Raw genomic sequence first — 21132 nt, 5'->3', positions numbered from 1 at the left:
TAGGAGAAAAGGCACTGCCAGTAAACAAGTGGAAAAGGGGTTGCCCCTCAAAAAAATCCATGAACAACCAGGCCTTGTATGTCTGTTGTGAACATGGATGACTTAAACCATGCATTTCACTGAGTGCTTATTCCAGAGATCATGCCTCTCTCAGCAGGGTGCAAGGACTCCCTTGTAAGTAGTGATACTATCACATGCATTTTTCCTAGCAGAAAGGTAGCTCTATGCTCGTGGCATTAAATTTGATGATCTTGCAACACAGATGAATATTGAATCAAGAACAAGAGAAGGTATATTGGATTTTGTAATGGACAGACTACACAGAAATATTGTATGCTTTCAGAACGACTCTGCTTAGAGAAGTAGTATTGATAACAGGATGTATTTTGGCCACAGCTTACTGCGATCAAGGTAGGGGACTATCAAAATGCAAGGTCTAGCAGCAAAGTAAGACACACAGAAGAGCCTAGCTGAGCCTTTTCCTGATTCATGTGCATAGCTGCCACCTATGGAATATTTTAATTCTTCACTAGGATTTTTAGAGCACTCTTAACACATGCAGGCTTCTGATACTAGAACAGGAAAAGGCAGAGCAAAAAAGAACCTTATGTCAACCTAGTGTTTATAAGAAGAAGGAATATTTTTAATATATTCCTGACAGCCAGATGGCCGGACCTGAGCCTCAGGACAGTAAGTAGGAGTTAGGACATAAAATGAACATGCATTTGTGTGGGCATCTTAAGCACAGGAATGGTCAACACCACATGATTATTGCATCTAAATAATATCGACGTGTCAGTAAACAAAAAGAAAAAAAGAACATGACGATATAGTTATCACAGTCCAGAAGTTCTACAAGGAAGGAGTAAACATCTAGGTTCGGAAATCAAGCGGCGTTGCACGAAAGGGACAATTACTTTGAATAACATGTTTTTTGTGAAATGAACTCACACTGTAAACAGTTATGCTGATTGATAGTCAATGCGTAGTTTTACAATATGTATTCATTATTATACACGGACAGTCGAAATGCATTGTGGACCCATGAGTGTGTGAACACAGTTAGTGGAGTTCAGCCAGGGCATGACGGGAGAATAATGTTCGGAGCACCTATCAGCAAACATCAGGTCACATGAGTAGGGTTTAAAAGTGAAATAAGAATAAGGCGCTCATGATATTTTTTTCAAACTAAGAGAACGGTGAACGTGTAAATTTCTGCAGCAGGTATGTACGCGACTGTTAGTCTCGAATAAGAAAGGTGATAAGTGGGGGTGATTTCATGGAATTTATACATGGAGAATGAGCGAATATATTACGGAGGCGAAAGCGCGATATGCACACTGAGAAAATGTCTTAGATTCCAGGGAGTTCACAAATGAAGGTCATGTATTCAGGGGGGAGAGTTGTAGAAGACTAATTAGATTTAAACAACGGGGCATAGAGATTGAGCAGGAGTTTTCACTATGGCGTCACTATGGCGTCTGCTAAGGTGTTTGATGAATTGTACGTTTTAGCTATGGCACATGAATGTAGGTTAATTAAAGGTGACATTTAAGAGTATATAAGTAATCTGCCAAATGCAAGTTATGGTGTATTCCGAGAATAGCGAATTACGTCTCCATGGAATTATTCATGTTGCACGAATGCACATGGACTAGCGGTATACTTGGAATGATTTGTTTAAACGTAAAATGTATTTAAATACCAGATTGTACTTCATGAATGCGACTATACCAGTCAGTTATGTAACACAGCTATGTTTTTATTACTACTTTGCAGTGTCCCCTGACGAAGGGCGTATCCCGCCCGAAATGCATTGGGCTTGAAATAAACACTGCTTGCAACGAACCTTGGCATTTGTCGTGTTTGAACAAGAGGCTTGGATGGGCACAGTTTTTACATGAGAAAAATGGGAAAACGCCATATGAACCCTGCGGGTAGAGAATTGGATAACAAATTGAGAAAATAGTAGTGAAATCTTGGAGTAACTTGAAAACAAGGATTAAAAGACGGATTAATTGTGGAATGAATAAGCCATAGAGGCGCTTTATTGCTGTGCAAATTGGTATGGGACGGAAGTCCGCCTCATCTTCATACATTTGAGTAAACAATTTTGAACAAACAAAAGAGGGGTCTCGTAATATGCGTATGGGCATTGCATATGAATCAGAAAAAGACTCACTGTGGAACAGGGAGCCATTCCAAAGCACTCTTGTTTTGGGGTTCTGAAGACTGCAGACAAGTCTAACGTGGAAGAATGCTAATCCTCATCTACACACCTAAAATCTTCCCTTGTACTGAGGGGAAGCTTTAAGAGACTTCTGCCCACCTGTCTGAATTGATGGTTGAGATGCCGCAAGGTGTGACCATGTTTTTAATGAAGATATTTTGTCACTCTGCTCCCATTTAGACAAAGGTTTGTCTGAAAATGTTCCATGACCTTGAGCCCCATGACAGCTATCAATGTTTGCACAAAGTCAGGCATAAGAGGAGAGGGTTATGCGTAACACACTGATCTTAACAATGACAGCCATGGAAACCTCCTAAAATATCACATGCTATTACTTTGAAAATCCTTTTCCTCTGCTGACAGCAAGAGGGAAATAGGAACAATAATTCTCATTTGTGTAAGAGTGAGCTGGCACACAGCCGTTCAACTAATAATCACTCTTTTTTTCATTGTAGAGCAGTGGGCTAAGAATTATTTAACTTAGGTCAGATGCAGAACCAAGACATCCTCGTCCAAAGAGTCCTCTGTGAGATAAAGTCTGGCTAACAGCAGTAGTAACTGTATCATATGTGACTTTGCCTAAGCAAAAGAAAACCTTTGTTTACCTTCTACAGACATATACTAAAACAGTTGTTTTCTGACTAATTGGTTCTGATCGGGCAGAGGAGGCAGACCTGGGCAATTCCTCTTTCTCGCTATATTTTTCTACTGCTACTATTTGGTTTTTTTTGGGAAATCTTTTTATTAAACCAGCTCATAAACATCACTAGATGGACAGTGGTTGCACGTACACCACTGGGTTAAGTTTGACATCAGTGATACAATGTGACGAGATCATGAAATTATACATTGGAAACAATCAATGTATTCTCTCTTGTGGTTCTACCTTACATATGAAATGGGCTGTGTCTGGCATTACATTCTTGCCTTTGAAGGTGTGTATGATCCTGTGTCAGGAGACTCACATTCCCCTATACTTTTGCCATGGGGACCATATCTTTTCCTACTTCATTAAGCACCCCCTGCTTTTATATACTACTTCTTCCACTCGTTGGCACCAGTCCAAGTCGGACTCCCATTCTGTCACTGATGGGGTGAGGGACACTCCACAACGTCTTGCAAACAGGGCCTGCCAGAGCCCACTGTGTCTAGGCCTCGCCCCTGATCATCAATAATAACCACCTTGCATCCATCGATACCTCTATCCCCAACACTCTTGACATCACCACTGTCACCCCCCTCCAGAATGAGTTGATTACTGGGCAGTCCCATAGTATGTGGAAGAAGGAACCTTCTTGTTGACAGCCTCTTGCACATAGTGCCATCTGAGTCTTCCCCCATCTGTGTAGTGATGTGCGGGGGTAATATGAGCGATGTAGTATCCTAAGTTGCACAAGCCTAACACGTGCTCAGACCGCTACATTACAGCTCATATTTGTGAGCACAATGGTCCACAAGATTACGCTCCTTGGCCAACTCAGCATCAGAAGTTGCTGCCTAAGGACCTCCTGTAAGTTATCCAGTTCAGTACTATGGTACTGTAGGATAGCATCAGAGTTTGCTTAAGAGGCAATTGCGCCTGAGTGTTACCTTAACAAGGGAGCCAACAGGACGACCCATGCTGTGAGTAGCAGTTGGTGAAGATTGAAATAAAAATAAAAAAAACATTTACATTGAAAATTGATTCTCTAGTAAAAAATTAAGTACGGGCATCTGATATGGTACATAACCCAAGCAACAATTCTGGAAAGGAAAGGAACAAAACTGGACCCTCAAATACCTTTGCAAACCCTCTGTTCCCATCCTTCATAAACAAGGTGATGCTTTGTGGTTGACGATCATACAACAAGGAAAGGATGGAAAAGGGACGATTGTACTTCAGGTGGTTTCATTGGCTTTGCAAGGTAAAGAATGTCTGAAGGTAACTTACATTAAAAAAAACAGGAGGTTGGAATGTGGTGTCCCAGTTTCAATACAAAAAAAAAGACTGCTAGAATTGCTGATGACGTATTTGTTACAAATTTGCTTGGTTGTGGAATTTCATCTTATAGAAAACAAACCTCTCCTAAAGTCATCAATACATCTAAATACACTGCATTACAAAATAAAACTCCCAAAATACCCAAGTACATAATATAAATCCAGATTACTTTCACATTTTGCAGATTAACAAATGCAGATATCTAGACCAAAGACTGAAACATGTTTGAAGCAGGAATAGCAGGTATAATAATGCCTGCACTTGACAGCATAGCATTTTTAGATCTTCGTTCAGACTTACCTAGAAAATCCCATATGAAAACATTTTTAAACAGTCTTGGTGATCTGAATCCATGCTGAAACACCTGTTCAAGAGCTGTAACTAGCCCGTTCTCCCCGCAAAGCAGCAAGGTCAAACTTCCTCTCTGAGGTACAGAATAAATGTTTTTTATTAGTAAGCCCTTTTACAAAGTTGCAAACTTAGCAACAAAATAAACAGAATTAGAATCAAATGTATCACTGATCTACTGACGTACTTCTCTGATTAATTTACTAAGATCACAAATGATAAGTGCGCCTTTTCTAACATATCTGTGGCAGATTCAGTTGAACCAGAGATCTAACCCAAAGTCTCTGTCATAACCAGTGTGTTTCATCTAATCTTAATCATTGGGATATGACGTCACCATAGCGTTGAATATTAGCACTATTGTTCATTTTAGTATGCCTATGGGTTGTGTGAACTCAGCTACAAAAGCAGTAGGGCCACTATTCTCTGAAGCAACTCACGGATTCAGTAAAAGTAAAATTCAAAACCATGTAGAAAAAGGGTAATTGATTGGTCTTTCCTCCTAAACATGGGCAGACACCACTTTTGTAGAGACTAGGAGACCACATTGCTATGATCAAGACAAGTGGTGGTCACAATTTTGGTACTGATGAGCCTTTTCAGTTTTGATACATGGACTATGGTGTTTTCTGGAGAGTCAGAAATATGTGGCAGACTAAGTTGAAAGGGGGCAGACTAGGCCTTGAATATTTGACACCATTAAGTCCACTTGAATATTTTTTATCATTTTTAATTGGAAACACAGAAGCAACATATGAGGCATTAAAAACGACCTCCATGTCCCCCTGCTGTTTAACATCTACCATAGCCTGATAACATTATAATATGGATTCAAGATCCGAAGTTTGGTGGTATGTAACTGTAACCCTGAGTTTATGGTGAGTCTGGGCTGCTTATCACTTAATAAGCGTACATGCTTTTCTTCCAAATGCTTTTTCCCTTTATTCAACATTTTGGAGCCTTCTGTGCACTGATGAGCTAGGCAACCTTAGGTTGTTGTTACTGCTACAAATTCCTCTGGAGCACATGTTATAAAAGAGACAATTTTTGAGACGGTAAATGTGACTTATGAGTTCTTGTGCATATCACCCATGGGAGACAAACTCTGTCCTGAAATGCAGGTTATTAGTAGGGCTAGTGATAAGAGGTGGGTCTGCTGGGATTTGCGCTGTTTTGTCTTATAAGGAAGGATGGCAGAATACTCCTTTCTGTCAAACAGCATTTACCACCGACATGTCATTGGGCACCTAAAGTCTAAAAAGAAGGAAAGCTGTGAAAGTTTTTCAAGACTTGATTTGATATCAGCAGAAGGGCCAGCAGTTAATGCCCTATTTAGCCACGGCCTGTACAGGTGAGAGCTGTGAGGTGGTGGGGCTGGCGGAGGGAGTGGGATTTTGACGGACCATGACGAGCGAAAATGAAATAAATAATTAATTTTCTCTTATCATCGTCTGTCAAAATCCTCCCCACCTGGCCCCACCGCTCTTACCTGCACGAGCCACGGCAGGACCTATTATCTCCTAATCATTGAAAGAATTAGTCCTATTCGGGTGTATTTTTTAAAGGAATCAATGTACATAGCACCACATAGCGATTATGCATGTTCAAGAGACTATGAGCCCAGAAAAGAAACACTTAAGTTATATATACAAGAAACCTCACACTAGGCCTATTGTATCAACTCTTTCTTCTATCAATACCTTTTATTTTTGTTCCTAAAAAGGCCTTAGATCTTAATCTTTGGACCGATTATAGACAGCTGGTCAGACAGGTAATTGACCTGAGAATTGTGTAAGCTACATCGTAACATGAGGTGTGAGTCCCAATATATGGATTATATTTATCTATATTTTTTATTTAAATATCACCCACGAAGCTGGGAAACAGAAGAGAACTTTATGAAGCAAGGATGGGTACCTACAAACTATTTGTTAAGGGGAGGTAATTATTCACATTAATGTTCAATATTAGGGAGGGGGAAATAACATTTTATGGGTCCAGGTGCCATATTGTGACAGTATTAAGAAGAGACATGCTGAGTGTGGCATTACCCATGTAAAACCCCTCTAATAAATTCAGTTCTCTGGAGCCATTTGCAGATGTACATTTTAGCATGCAATGTGCTAACTATATTCCATAAGCTGCAGGTAAAACAATAGCATTCTATTGCCATTGAAGCACTAATCATCTCTAAGCATGACATAAGTTACAATATAGAGGTACATAATCTCTTTTTTTTAATATCTTTTGAATGCAGAATAAAATGAATTATTAAAAAAAGGTATAGTCATGCTGTTTTTAAAAAAGGAGATGCATTGGTCTTAAACCTTGAAGATGTTATATGTTTAGATGATGTTTACATTAAATGTTGCTGAAGATTTAGTTCCTTGAGCAGAGACTTTAATAGTCTTAAGTGGCCACAAAAGGAGATGTTACAGGAGTATTACCAATCCTGGCAAAAGAATTGCCACCCATAAGTGAACTTTAATTAATCTTGGCATGGGAAACCGATTATTAATTTCTTTCTCAGCAACAGAGCACTTCAACAATAAATGCTGTACATGGGAACATCATCATAGTTAAAGGAAGCATCATTCATTCAGCATGGATACACAAAGAAACTGAAAGGTTATAAGGATAAATAACATATAAATAAATACATTTATAATCAATATTTGTGCATACGCACAGACTAAATGCGGACATAAGTTGATTGATGTTCCTTGTAAGCAGTTTTAAATGATGTAAGTAGAGACCCAGCACACAATACAGTTGAGGGAGAGTTCCAGTGTAATGGAACCAATAAGTCTCAGTGACTAAAATCTGGAAACTGCACTCGGTTATTTGGATGTGGCTAGGATGCTTTTAATTAACACAGCATAAGTCGAGAATAGAGACATATCTGCACAGAAGTAAAGAGAGGCAGTTTGGGGAACAGCCATTCATGAATAGATGAAAGTTGGATCAATAGTTTGTGAAGTGGCAACTTGTGAAATGCAAACCGGCTTGCTGATGTTACTGACACAAATGTGGTGTGTGTAGGAAGGCTGTAGATGGTCCTTCTGGCAAAATTCAGAACTACAGCCAATGGCGTAAAAGAACAAGCATTAGAAATGCAATCGGGCTCGGATTTATTTGAGTTTGAGCTAATGGCATTGTAAATGCCAATGTATTGTTGCTATGTGTTATGGAGTGTGTTCATGTGGTGTGTACTGCCAGTGATCTCCTTGTGAGTGTGAGAATATTGCACCGTAACTGCCGTGATGTCCTTCTTGTGAGTGTGAGGAGCTTGCACCTCTGCTGCCTGTGGTCTCCTTGTGAGTGCAAGAAGATTGCACTGCTGCTGCCTGTGATGTCGTTCTTGTGAGTGTGAGAAGCTTGCACCACTGCTGCTTGTGATGTCCTTGTGAGTGGGAGAAGCTTGCACCTCAGCTGCCTGTGGTCTCCTTGTGAGTGTAAGAAGCTTGCACAGCTGCTGCCTGTGATGTCCTTCGTGCGAGTGTGAGAAGCTTGCACCGCTGCTGCCTGTGAGTATGAGAAGATTGCATTGAGCATCTCTGTGCTGTGCCTGTTCTTTGTAAGGGACTCTTGCTCTGTTGCTGCTGCTGCCTTGGCACAGTACCTGCTGTGAGTGTGTAAGGGAAGTTTGCACCGCTGCTGCTTGTGATGTCGTTCTTGCGAGTGTGAGAAGCTTGCACCTCTGCTGCCTGTGGTCTCCTTGTGAGTGTAAGAAGCTTGCACTGCTGCTGCCTGTGATGTCGTTCTTGTGAGTGTGAGAAGCTTGCACCGCTGCTGCTTGTGATGTCCTTCTTGTGAGTGGGAGAAGCTTGCACCTCAGCTGCCTGTGGTCTCCTTGTGAGTGTAAGAAGCTTGCACAGCTGCTGCCTGTGATGTCCTTCTTGTTAGTGTGAGAAACTTGCACCGCTGCTGCCTGTGAGTATGAGAAGATTGCATTGTGCATCTCTGTGCTGTTCCTGTTCTTTGTAAGGGACTCTTGCTCTGTTGCTGCTGCTGCCTTGGCACAGTACCTGCTGTCAGTGTGTAAGGGAAGCTTGCACCACTGCTGCTTGTGATGTATTTCTTGCGAGTGTGAGAAGCTTGTACCTCTGCTGCTTGTGGTCTCCTTGTGAGTGTAAGAAGCTTGCACTGCTGCTGCCTGTGATGTCGTTCTTGTGAGTGTGAGAAGCTTGCACCGCTGCTGCTTGTGATGTCCTTCTTGTGAGTGGGAGAAGCTTGCACCTCAGCTGCCTGTGGTCTCCTTGTGAGTGTAAGAAGCTTGCACAGCTGCTGCCTGTGATGTACTACTCACTACTCTACTCTACTCACTACTCTGCACTCACTACTCACTACTCTGCACTCACTACTCACTACTCTACTCACTACTCTAGTCACTACTCTGCACTCACTACTCTACTCACTACTCTACTCACTACTCACTACTCTACTCACTACTCTACTGACTACTCTACTCACTAGTCTACTCACTACTCACTACTCTGCACTCACTACTCACTACTCACTACTCTCCACTCACTACTCTACTCACTACTCACTACTCTACTCACTACTTTCTACTCACTACTCTACTCACTACTCATTACTCTGCACTCACTACTTTACTCACTACTCTACTCTACTCACCTCACTACTCTACTCACCTCACTACTAACTACTCAACTCACTACTCTACTCACTACTCTGCACTCACTACTCACTTCACTACACTACTCACTACTCTCTTCTCACTACTCACTACTCTGCACTCACTACTTTACTCACTACTCTACTCTACTCACCTCACTACTCTACTCACTACTCTGCACTCACTACTCACTACTCACCTCACTACTCTATTCACTACTCACTACTCTACTCACTACTCACTACTCTACTCACTACTCTACTCACTACTCTACTCACTACTCACTACTCTGCTCACTACTCTGCACTCACAACTCACTACTCTAGTCACTACTCTGCACTCACTACTCACTACTCTACTCACTTCTCACTACCCTACTCACTACTCTGCACTCACTACTCACTACTCTACTCACTACTCACTACTCTACTCTCTACTCACTACTCTACTACTCTACTCACTACTCTACTCTCTACTCTACTCACTACTCTACTCACTACTCTACTCACTACTCTACTCACTATGAGATGGAACTTTTCTCATTCTCAAAGTACCTTTCATAGGAATACATGTTGAGCTACTCAAAGAGCGGCAGTGAGACTGACAACAAGTACCAATAAAGAACGTAAAAAGACGTGGTGTTTTATGAACGAGAATTTAGTTCAGTTGTTCTAAATCTTAAATGCTGCCTTGAGCAGTTTGTATTAGGAACATTTAATTTTCGGGTCAAAATTGCATTTTAAAATATGCTGCTTAAGTTTTATTAAAAATAAACGTTGTACTTTTTCGTGTATAAATTCCTTATAATGCGACATGGGTAATAGTTATAAATTAGCCAAATATGCATTGTTCAATTACGCTGAGAAAAAAGGCGATAATGACAGTCGGGTGTTATCACTCCAGATTCCCAGGCTGCTCATTTGGAAGAATTCACGATATTCCATAGACATTTATTTTTTTTTGTATATTTTTACCATCTTAAAGTCGTGCTTGAGGTGAGGAAATCCTTTCTTAAAAATCACGGATCAATCGCACTTGAGGAAATACCAACTAACAACACTGACACTTGAGGGTCTATATCATCACATCAGCTCTTTGATAACTTCTCATAACCGTGTTTACAATCATGTGTCAGTATTATTTACGGTTTATCCAAGCAGACAATTTTGGCACATACGAAGAGAGCTGTTAAAGCAATGAATGGCTGGGCCTTTTCTAATAAACAGGGAAGCTGCACATAGTGCCAGTGATTTTCTCTATTTACATTCCGATAAATAACAGCAGGAACTGTCCAGACCAATATGCAAGTTCACAAGTTTCAAGTGTGTGTTCTTGAGTCAATTGGTAGCCTGACGGAATTTAGACATCATAACTGCCTGTTTTGGTTGTTTGAAATAAAATTGCGATGTTGGAGGCGTCATGTCACTTCGTGTTCGTGGGGAGACGGGGGCTCCTTCTCGTACTGCTGGAAGGGGCGTGGGCATGAATGGGGGCGCCGTGGGGATGGGACTGTGCAGGGCCTGTGAAGTCACTGGCCCGAGCTTTCCGGGGCGGTGTGTGCAGGGCGCGCTGACAGCCCGGCCGCGGCCGCCCTTCTTTGCCGCTTCCCGGGGCTGTTTCTCCAAACGGAATAGCTTTGTTTCCTAGATGGATCCGGCTGGCGGCAGATTCTTATAATAACAAATATAGTCATGAAAATGAGATACAAAAAGTGCCGAAATTACAATAAAAGCGGGGTTCCCGTAACGGAAGAGAAGGGAGCCAGGCAGCGCGCTGCCCGGGTCCTGGACTGGTAATTGAGACCGAGCCGGTGATGTCTAAATCAGGCGGGGAGACGGGGGGTGAGCCAGAGAGCGGCAGAGCAGCTCCCCGGGCCGGCAGGAAGGAGCCGCACACGGCGTCTATGCCTGTGTGCACGTGAGGAGGACGCGCGCCCGACAAACACACTGCTAGATGGTGAACGCGCGCACACCATCTGGAATGCATTACACGGCCACCCTGACAGCTCCTAATTAAGATGAATGCACTTTCGAGCACGTAACCGCACGAAATATGCCCAAAATGGCGCCCGAACATTACAACTGCCCAATAGCATCAAGACTACTAAAAATACATCACCGCGAACACCAATGACCATTCAGATAATAAAAAAATTCAGGAATGTGTCTTTCCCGAGGCCTTTACACACTTTTTTTTTCTTTCTGTAGTAATAGGATCTCGGGCTCCGCCCGAGCCCTAAAAAAGGAGGAGGCATACCTGACAGTTATAGTAGAGATCGGAAAGGACTAGTGAGGTCAGTGTTTTTGTTGCATGAAAGCAACGCTTGATCAGACTTTCCTTATGTTCTGTGACTGTGTTTTGTTATGAAATATTCCAGGCTCACTGAGCAGCTGCAGTGTACCCTAAAGTGTCTGACAGAGGATGTTGCAATCAGAATATCTGCGGAAAATTAAAAGAGAGAACCGTATGTGCAGCTGCAGCAGGTAAATGTATTATTTTATTTTTAGATGAATTCAAAATAAGCAAGAAATCGGTAATCCAGTAGAAGATGGCTCTAATAAAGCTTATGGTGTGTGTTTGGAGATGAGCGGGAAAGGTAGGAAATGGAAAGAACATGTGGTTATCATTTGCACAGAGATGTAAGAACTCTTGAAGGAATAGATAATAGAGCTAAAGGAAATGTAGAGTGGGAAGAGAAGCATCCCAAAGACTATGCTTTCCCAAATGCCAACACCCATATATATGCATAGGAGTGGACAGCGTGCAGTGGCAATGATCTAAAGGAAGGATGATAACCACATTAGTGCATACTAAGTGATCCAGAGGAAGCAGAAATCAGAATGAGGTGATCAACAGTACAGAATGCAGCAGAGAGATTGAGAAGTATACATCTTTTGAAGACAGGTAATAACAGATTGTATACAATTTGACAACTTTTTTTGTGAGGTGCAAATCCATGGAAAGGGAATTTGCTCCACTGCGTTGCGTGAAAGGGAGTTAGCAGATATTATCTATATTTACAAAGATGTGGCGCACTTCTGCTCTCTCCTTGCACCAGTGCACTTATGGCAGCTTTGCGCCAGCACAGGCACCCTTGTGCCATAACTGAAGAATGTAGCACACATGCAAAGAGGAAGTAACAAGGAGAAACAAAGATAACCCCTTCATGCCAAGCTCGGGTAGGCGAACCACAGCCACGGCTTGTGGAGGGAGTTCCGTGGGGCGGTGAGGCGGGGCGGGGGAGGGGCAGGGTGGGGGGTAGTAAACACCAGAATATGGCTGTACGGAGGTAAGTAAACATTTAAATAAATAAAACGAATTTCGTTGCGCGCGCTGCATTGCACTTTGCGATGCAGCACGCACAACGAAATTCGTTTTATTTATTTAAATGTTTACTTTTTTTTTTTTTTTTTGCAGAGTTTTATGTAGCGCGAACTAGACCCGAACCGAATCAGGTATCAGAGCGCTTTACATATTTTCCAGTTACGTTACATGTTACGTTTCCAGTTACTTTCATTTTAGGCACGGGGAGATTAAGTGATTTGCCCAGAATCACAGGAGGTTTTGGCGTCGTTACCGAGACTCGAACCCCGATCCCCAGGTCCGAGGTCGAGCGCCCCTAGCCGTTAGGCCAACTCCTCTCCCCAAGCATCCGTTGTAACAATGGTGTGTGGAACAGGGTCCAGGGAAGGCCGGCCCTGCAACAGGTTGTTAGTGTTCCCACTAGATCATTCCATTGATCCTCTGTCTGAGACCACTGTTAAGCTACGTTTTCCAGCAACAGACTCACGTGTAGGCTTACAGGAGGTACTATGGTTAATCAGGAGGCCATCATGCCTAAGAAGCGCATGACTGCCATGACTGTAAGCTGCTTATTTGGTTGAAACAAGGGGATTAGTGTTGAAATGTGTTTGAAAAGGTCCAAATGACTCTGCCCCCAGTGTTTAGAATGTATTAAATAAATAGGAACAAGGGCAAAAAATGCCCGAGTGGGCAACGATGCTTTCTCCCTAGTGATGGAAGGACATTAAAAAAATCAAATAAGGGAAACTGAGTAGGGGTAGGGGAAGAGGAACAGCAAAAAAGATGTAAAAATAGGAAACAAAATGTATAAATTAAGGAAAATAAGTAGTGATGAAAAAGGAGAAAAGGGCTGAATAGGTTTAGCCTCTTCAGACTAATGGGTAACCTTTGAATTGTTCTGGTCAATGGGGATGGTCGTCTGAACATAATGAAATAATCTATTTTTGTCTTACTTTGAACATTCTACAGTTGATGCTATTCTTTTCAAGAAGATCCTCTGTGAGCAGCCAATTTTCATCTCTTGTCTAGAAAGCGTTGGGATCAGATAATAGTTTGTTCAAATGCTACTGCAACTATTGTGAGTTTGCTAGCATTATAAGGACAATCAAAATTGTGATCTTTAGGATCTTGTCAGGACAGGTAGCGTAGGTGGCATTACTGCACAGGAGTAAAGACACCCAACAACCATAGTCAACTGAAAGAAATGAAGCTTGAATTGACCAGTTCCCTTCCTGTACTTACATCCATATTCCTATGTTTACTACCTCCCACCCTGCCCCTGTCCCGCCCCACCACCCCACGGAACTCCCTCCACGGGCTACGGCTGGTGCACCATTATCCTGCTAGCCTACGTTTACTGACAAGAGTAAACTTGGATTTGTGTCAAAATCTATGGGTGCATGCATGGAAACGCCCATGCTCCACCCATGGAATGCCTTCCTGATGCAACGCAAGGTAGCACAATGCATTGTTTTAAATTAATGGTTTTATTTACTAAGCCATGCAAATAGGGCTTTGCATGGCTTAGTAAATCCCACAATACATTTTTAGTTCGGAGCTGCATCAAAAAAGTGACACAACCCAGGTGCAAAATGTTAGCAAATCTGCGCCTTGTAAATTGTTTTGATATCTTTCCGACCTTAGCTAAGAATTAAATAGGGCACCCACACACTAGGTAGATTTTAGCCTTCTTTCATGCATAATCAAAGCCCAGTCAACGGTATTACCAAACGATATTGCAAGGGAAGAAAAGCAAGGACATTTCTTTAACAAGCATTTGCAATGCAATAGGTCTCGCATTAGGAAAGTTTGAGCTATTGTTATTGTAAATGACACATTTTTTATTTATGTGTTGGTTTTGAAAATAGCTAAATGAATAGCTTTGTCATTTACAATGCCAATAGTTTTAACTTTCACAAATGTGACACCTATAGCATTTGTAATGCAATATGTGTTGTATTCACGTGACTTAGATATATTGATATTACAAATAACAATGACTTTTTTTTTTTTTTAATAATTAATACTTAAATAAAAGTTATTGTAATTTATAATGGCAATAGCTTAAACTTATGTAAATAATTTTTGTGAAGATTATGTTCAGTGTATTTGATTGGCGCTAGATAGATAGATAGATAGATAGATAGATAGATAGATAGATAGATAGATAGATAGATAGATAGTTAGATATAGAGTGAGGGCGATAGATAGATAGATAGAGTGAGGGCAATAGATAGATAGAGTGAGGGTGATAGATAGATAGATAGAGTGAGGGCGATAGATAGAGTGAGGGCGATAGATAAGAGTGAGGGCAATAGATAAGAGTGAGGGCGATAGATAAGAGTGAGGGCAATAGATAGATAGATAGATAGAGTGAGGGCGATAGATAGATAGATATAGTGAGGGCGATAGATAGATAGAGTGAGGGCGATAGATAGATAGAGTGAGGGCGATAGATAGATAGATAGAGTGAGGGCGATAGATATAGATAGATAGAGTGAGGCCAATAGATAGATAGATAGAGTGAGGGCAATAGATAGATAGATAGATAGAGTGAGGGGAATAGATAGATAGATAGATAGAGTGAGGGTGATCGATAGATAGATAGATAGATAGATAGATAGATAGATAGATAGATAGATAGATAGATAGATAGATAGATAGAGTGAGGGTGATAGATAGATAGATAGATAGATAGATAGATAGATAGATAGATAGATAGATAGATAGATAGATAGATAGATAGATAGATAGGATAGATAGTATACTTTACTGAGAACCCACTAAATGTGTTAACACAGGGTCAGTTCCTCAAGGGACTCTTGAACCCATGTATCCATGAAAAATCAAATAGAGGTGCTTATGTATATGAGGCTAGGTACTGCAGATGACCTCAAACTCCATGCCCATCTGAGGACCTAAAAAAAGTAATTTAGTTGAAAGCCCCATCCACGAAGACATCATAGAAGCCAAGTAGGCTAATATCAAAACTTATGAGAACGCTCAATACTGATATGCTCATCTGCTAGATTATTTGAGAAACCATAGAATCCATGTCCACCAGAAGAGCACCTCTGAGATCACGCAAGCCTAACGCATCAGGGCACTGCTGAAATCCTTACACTAGTGGCTGTACTCCTTTTCTAGTACTAGACAACCCACACAGTTGATATACAAAAGGCCAGCACCTGTTAACTCAAAAGCACTAGAATCTCATGGAAGACATGTTCGTTACAGCACCTCTGATAACTTCACAGAATCTTTTGTGTAGGAGTATTCATTTGCTTAAAGGAAACAAAGAGCACCCCCAGATACCTTAAGTAAATACTGGGTGCTTTTGTGCTATATTGATATTAGAGCAAGAGTTTCCAGGTCATCCCATGTCATCTGGACATCTTTTTTATTCTAGCTCTTATTCTGGCTTTTATTCTAGATTCTGGAAGTTGTAGTCTTAGATAATTTTACTTGATCCAAGTGGACAGGCATGCCTGAAAACAATGATTCAATTACATCAAACAGTTAGTTCAACAGAAAGAGCAATAGCAAAATATAATTACACACAGCAAACTAAGATTAGCAAATCATACTGACTAAGAACAAGACAGTGAAGTGGCAGGAGAGAGTGAGACAGAAATAGAGGAAGAGTGGAGAGGCCAAGACAGTGAAGGGGCAGGAGAGAGTGAGACAGAAATAGAGGAAGAGTGGAGACAGTGAAGGGGCAGGAGAGAGTGAAACGGAAACTGAGGAAGATTGTAGAGGCCAAGACAGTGAAGGGGCAGGAGAGAGTGAAACGGAAACTGAGGAAGAGTGGAGAGGCCACGACAGTGAAGGGGCAGGAGAGAGTGAGACAGAAATAGAGGAAGAGTGGAGAGGCCAATACAGTGAAGGGGCAGGAGAGAGTGAAACGGAAACTGAGGAAGAGTGGAGAGGCCACGACAGTGAAGGGACAGGAGAGAGTGAAACGGAAACAGAGGAAGAGTGGAGAGGCCAAGACAGTGAAGGGGCCGGAGAGAGTGAGACAGAAATAGAGGAAGAGTGGAGAGGCCAAGACAGTGAAGGGGCAGGAGAGAGTGAGACAGAAATATAGGAAGAGTGGAGAGAGAGGAGAGAGTGGTGTGAGAGGAGAGAGTGGGGAGAGTGAGGATAGTGAGGAGAGGGGAGATTGAAGTGAGAGGGAGGGGAGAGGGGAGAGTGGGGGGAGTGAGGAGAGGGGAGAGAGGAGAAAGGGGAGAGGAGAAGAGAGGAGGGGAGAGTGGAGAGACTGAGGGGAGGGGAGACTCAGGAGATAGAGGAGAGGAGATTTTATAGTATTGTTAGAAAGGAAGTGTAACTAAATAAGGGGGGGTGCAAGAGGAGAATGATATGGGAGTGACCAAGAGCGTGAGAGAGAGAGAAATATATTCTAGGATAGCTGAGTGGACTAAAGCGATTACCCGAGACATTTGCCTGGGACTTGTAGACTAAAACTAGTGTCACATCTTTCTGACGCCAAAGAATCGAGAACCATTGAGTCGGGTAACACAGACACCTGTTTGGCGCGCCTGGAGATGAGTGGGAGTCTGCAATGCACTGTATCAAAGGTCGCTATCAGCTGTCCAAGAGTCAGAGACTTTAAAAAAATACAGGCAGAGATAACAGCTTTGAAAGTTATACTGGATGGCTCATTAGCAGATCATATAAACAGCCCTGGCACGTGCAGGGCCTATGCCCTGGAAAGGGAGAGCACCAGGAAAGAAAAGGAGAGAGCCACACAGGACCAGCGTGAAAGGTGACACAGACATGATTAGACAGCGACACAAGGAACAAAATAAACACACAGAATGAAACACAGATAGACAAGCACCAAACAAAAAGAGGAAAAGGGCACCCAAAGCTGGGAAACAAATAAAGAATCATAACGAACTGAAAGGTACATGCTAGTCAAACGCACCTACAAAGTTAGTGACAGATGAACAAGAGAATGTTGTAAGTTGGCCAATAGAAGGAAGGACAGCAAGAGAACGAAAGTGGAGATAAAAAAAGGCAAGGAAAGATGGCAGAGGCGAGCAGATCGAATAAACAATATACACAGACACTTGTGCAGACTGAAAGAAACCTGCCCCACCGCACCCAGACAGTGTGACTGCAGGTTTGGGGTACACTAGCTTCTGGACTTCGTCGGACCGTGCAAAGCCATTTAATAACTAAAATTAAATCAGAGCATTGGACTGCAGCAAAAGAAACAAACACTCCGTGTAAAAGAGCCCCCGACAGCAACGTCTACAATATCCTGGCAGGCAGCACAGCAGCTCTGCCGAGCCAGTGAGAGGCTCCGCGAAGGCGGGGATCGGGTTCCACTGTCGCCCCGGGGCAATTACAGGCACCTCTGAGCTGCCCTCCACGAAATGACAAGGGCAGCCCTGCCCGACCGGTTCCAGCCACTGGAACAACGGATCCTTTCTGTGCAAAGTCCCCAGCCACCGCCCCGTCTGTGTCCGGCCTCACATTCTCAGCATGGAGTTAGAGGGCATAAAGCAGAAAGAAAAAACCAAAGTGCAATGGGGTAGGAGAAAGCCGCCTTGGAGCAGAATAAAAAGACAGAGCTACCGAGTGTATTACAAAGTGGCCGAGGCAAACAAATAAATACATAAAGAACAGAAGTGCCATGGGGAAGAGGACATTCAAAAAGGACGAGTGCCATGTAGAAGAGGAGAGGGAGAAAAAAAAACGAATTGCCTTGGGGAAGTTAAAAAGAATACAAGAACTCTCATGGAGTAGGAAGAGAAATAAACAATTTAAATAGGGCCGGAGGCGCAGCCTCGGTGTTTCCAGAGAGTTTATTTGAATCAGCGAGACACGCGAAAAGTAACATGGTTAGTCCGGCAGGGCGACGTGCGCGAAACCGAAACCTTCCATGGGGCGGGACTTCCGTCTTCGGAAGCCCGCGCACGTGCCCACGGAGAGAAGCAGTGCTGGTGATGCGGGGCTCCCATGCCCGAGGGAGAGCCCCGCGGAGGCTGCAGAAGTTTAGAATGGCGGTAAGTGAGGCTTGGGGGCTTGGGGGGTGCGCTTGTATGGCGGCGGTGGCGGCGGCCGGGGTGGGGCTGGGGGCTGCGGCGGGTGTATGCGTGCGTGTGTATGCGTGCGTGTCTGTGTGTGCGTGTCTGTATGTGTGTGTGCAGGGGGGGCGGCAGCGTGTGTATGTGCGCGCGCCCCTGTGTGTGTGTGTGCAGTGGGTGGGGGCTGGCTGTGTGTGCGCAAGCGTGTCTGAGAGGCGCGCTCCCGCGGTAAAAACTGGAAAGGAAAAGCGCGTGGCACATTGCTGTCCACATTCCCAGATACGGGCAACATAAGGTCTCGAGCAGACTACGCTGCTCGACCTAAAAATGAGGTCATTTATACAGAAATCTCTGGTCTGAGTAGACACTGGGCCCAAAGTCAGGGAGAAAGACTTAGTCACATTTTTGGTAAGTTTTAATGTATTAATCACCCTGTCATAACATCTTATTAATTTCTTAGGGCAGTTTGCTGTTCTGGACATTAAAACTACATCATCTTTATATAGAAGAACTGGGACAGACTTCTGACCCAGTGTAAGCATGCCCAGGCCCTCCCCTCCTCCAGTAGTCTTTCCTCTAAGGAGTTAGTATGAAGAATATATAACAGTCAGGCCAGGGCACACATTTTTGTTGTAGACCCAAACCGAATGTAAAACTGCTATAGACCTCTTCCGTGTGGCCAAATCTCACGTTCACACCCAGTTATGTGTAAAGCATTTAGAAAATGGAAATGGCCTCCTCAATACCCATCTCACTCATTATACTTCATAATTTACACCTATTCATCTTGACGAAAGCAGATGTGCGGTCTATGAAAGCCAAGTGTATTGATCCACCCACATATTTGTGGATGATCAAATGTAAGTTCAAATTGTTCTACCGTTCCCTTGCCTTGCCAGTATCCATATTAACAGTAAACAATAATATTTTGTGTATCTGCCCATTAAAGAATTATTTTCATTAAGAGTCTGATAGTTATTGTAACGAAGAGGCAATTAGAGATATTGACCAGTAACATATGGGGTCGCCCTTGGTCAGCATTTGAAAGACTGGGAAAATTGTTGATGTAGACTAAGTAATAGGTATATTAGTGGAGCCTAACGAGTTAAACACATTACATAAAAGTGGGGCTCAAAAATCAGAATTAAACCTGAATAAATCCATCAGCATGCCTTCCGGTCCAGAAACTTTATTAACGGGACTTTCTGTAAACTAACATTCAGTCTGACTTCTGTGAATTCTTGGCTGTCGTAACATTATGCTGTGCAATTAGGGTTACAGATAGACTTGAAATGTTCAATAATTTATCTTATTAATGTGGACAGATAGGAAGTTCACTTTCCCAGAATCGGGTAGGTAAACTTATTAATAACTGCCCTAAAAGCTTAAAATATTTTTTTCTAAAAGCATGGATTAGATGTAGTACAGGTTTTCTGTTTTGGACTGTAATTCTGCATACTCAAATATCTGCAAGAATTCTCGTCTTAATCTATAGTTTACTTCACTGCACTAGTTATCCAACAAACCATTTGTGAGTTGACCGCCCCAAGGTCGTATTTGAAACAGGTATGCTTATCATGCTACCAATAATACATGCAAAAGATTCATAATTCAATATCATCGCCATAGATGCCAGTGACTCCTGTATGCAAGCCAAGATCTCACTTAGGGCCAAACATATAATATTTTTGGGGTCACCTTCAGCATTTATCAAGCTCTGTTGAATGGGCTAATGTTATTAGCAACGGTTTCAATTTATGACCTTATTATCGGAAAGTCACTAGAGCAGGGTGACAGCTTTAAACTGATTATTAAAGGGTTATGATTGCTAAATGTACTTGGTTGTACTATAACCTCCTCAAGCTTCCTCGACACACCATTCATCAAAAATATATTCAACAGTACTCCTCTTACTTCTAGAAGAGAAACTTACCAGTTTATTGCCATTGAGACATATAGGGGCTCATTAGTATGGCCGGTGGACTTTGTGTGCCTGCCATACTCCCGGGAAAGGGGACTGCCCGCAAAGGGTGCGGCGATCCCGCACATTCCATTAGGATGCGCCCGCCACAGTGGCGGGCGCATCCCACGTGGCGGGTTCATCCCACATTCCTGACATTGTGACGGGTGGTGCTCAAAGGAACGCCCGCCGCAATGCCAGAAATGCAAGTTGTGCATTTGACAGCACAACGTAACAGGCACCGCGCGGTGCCTGCCATGTTGTACTGGCAAATGCACCCCCATGTGCACCCTCCACCTCCCAGAATCGCTACGGGCCTTCTACGGTCCCCCAATGGCGAGGACCGCCTGCCGTTCCGTGGCGGCACCGCCGCCACAGAAAGGCATGACCCCAAATGCATAATAAAATGGATGGTGGTCTCTGTCAGACACCGCCACCATATTAACTGCTTTTCCGCCCGGTAGGCAATCGGGTGGATTGCCTACTGGCGGAAAACCGGCGGATGGTCTTTCCGTCCACCGGGGTCCCCCCGCCATAGTAATATGGTGGGGGGGAATAGGCATGCAGGCAGGCACAAATTGGCCCCATAGTGTCAACAATGTATAAATCACTACATGAAAGTAGTTCAAA

The 21132-nt window shown here is 42.9% G+C and overlaps 1 protein-coding gene across 4 annotated transcripts in view; it reads right to left on the bottom strand.

The window, feature by feature from the left end:
- DENND5A (DENN domain containing 5A) overlaps positions 1-21132 on the bottom strand; it is a 349938-nt gene that overhangs the window by 20303 nt on the left and 308503 nt on the right. For all 4 annotated transcript variants that reach the window (XM_078680968.1, XM_078680967.1, XM_078680969.1 and 1 more), the window contains one exon: positions 4512-4635. In XM_078680968.1, the coding sequence (XP_078537094.1) occupies positions 4512-4635 (124 nt within the window). The remainder of the gene's footprint in view (positions 1-4511; positions 4636-21132) is intronic.

The sequence above is a fragment of the Lissotriton helveticus genome, chromosome 3_1 (assembly GCF_964261635.1).
Source record: "Lissotriton helveticus chromosome 3_1, aLisHel1.1, whole genome shotgun sequence".
Taxonomy (NCBI): domain Eukaryota; kingdom Metazoa; phylum Chordata; class Amphibia; order Caudata; family Salamandridae; genus Lissotriton; species Lissotriton helveticus.
Note: the sequence above shows the minus strand (reverse complement) of the source record. Positions and strands in the feature narration are given on the sequence as shown.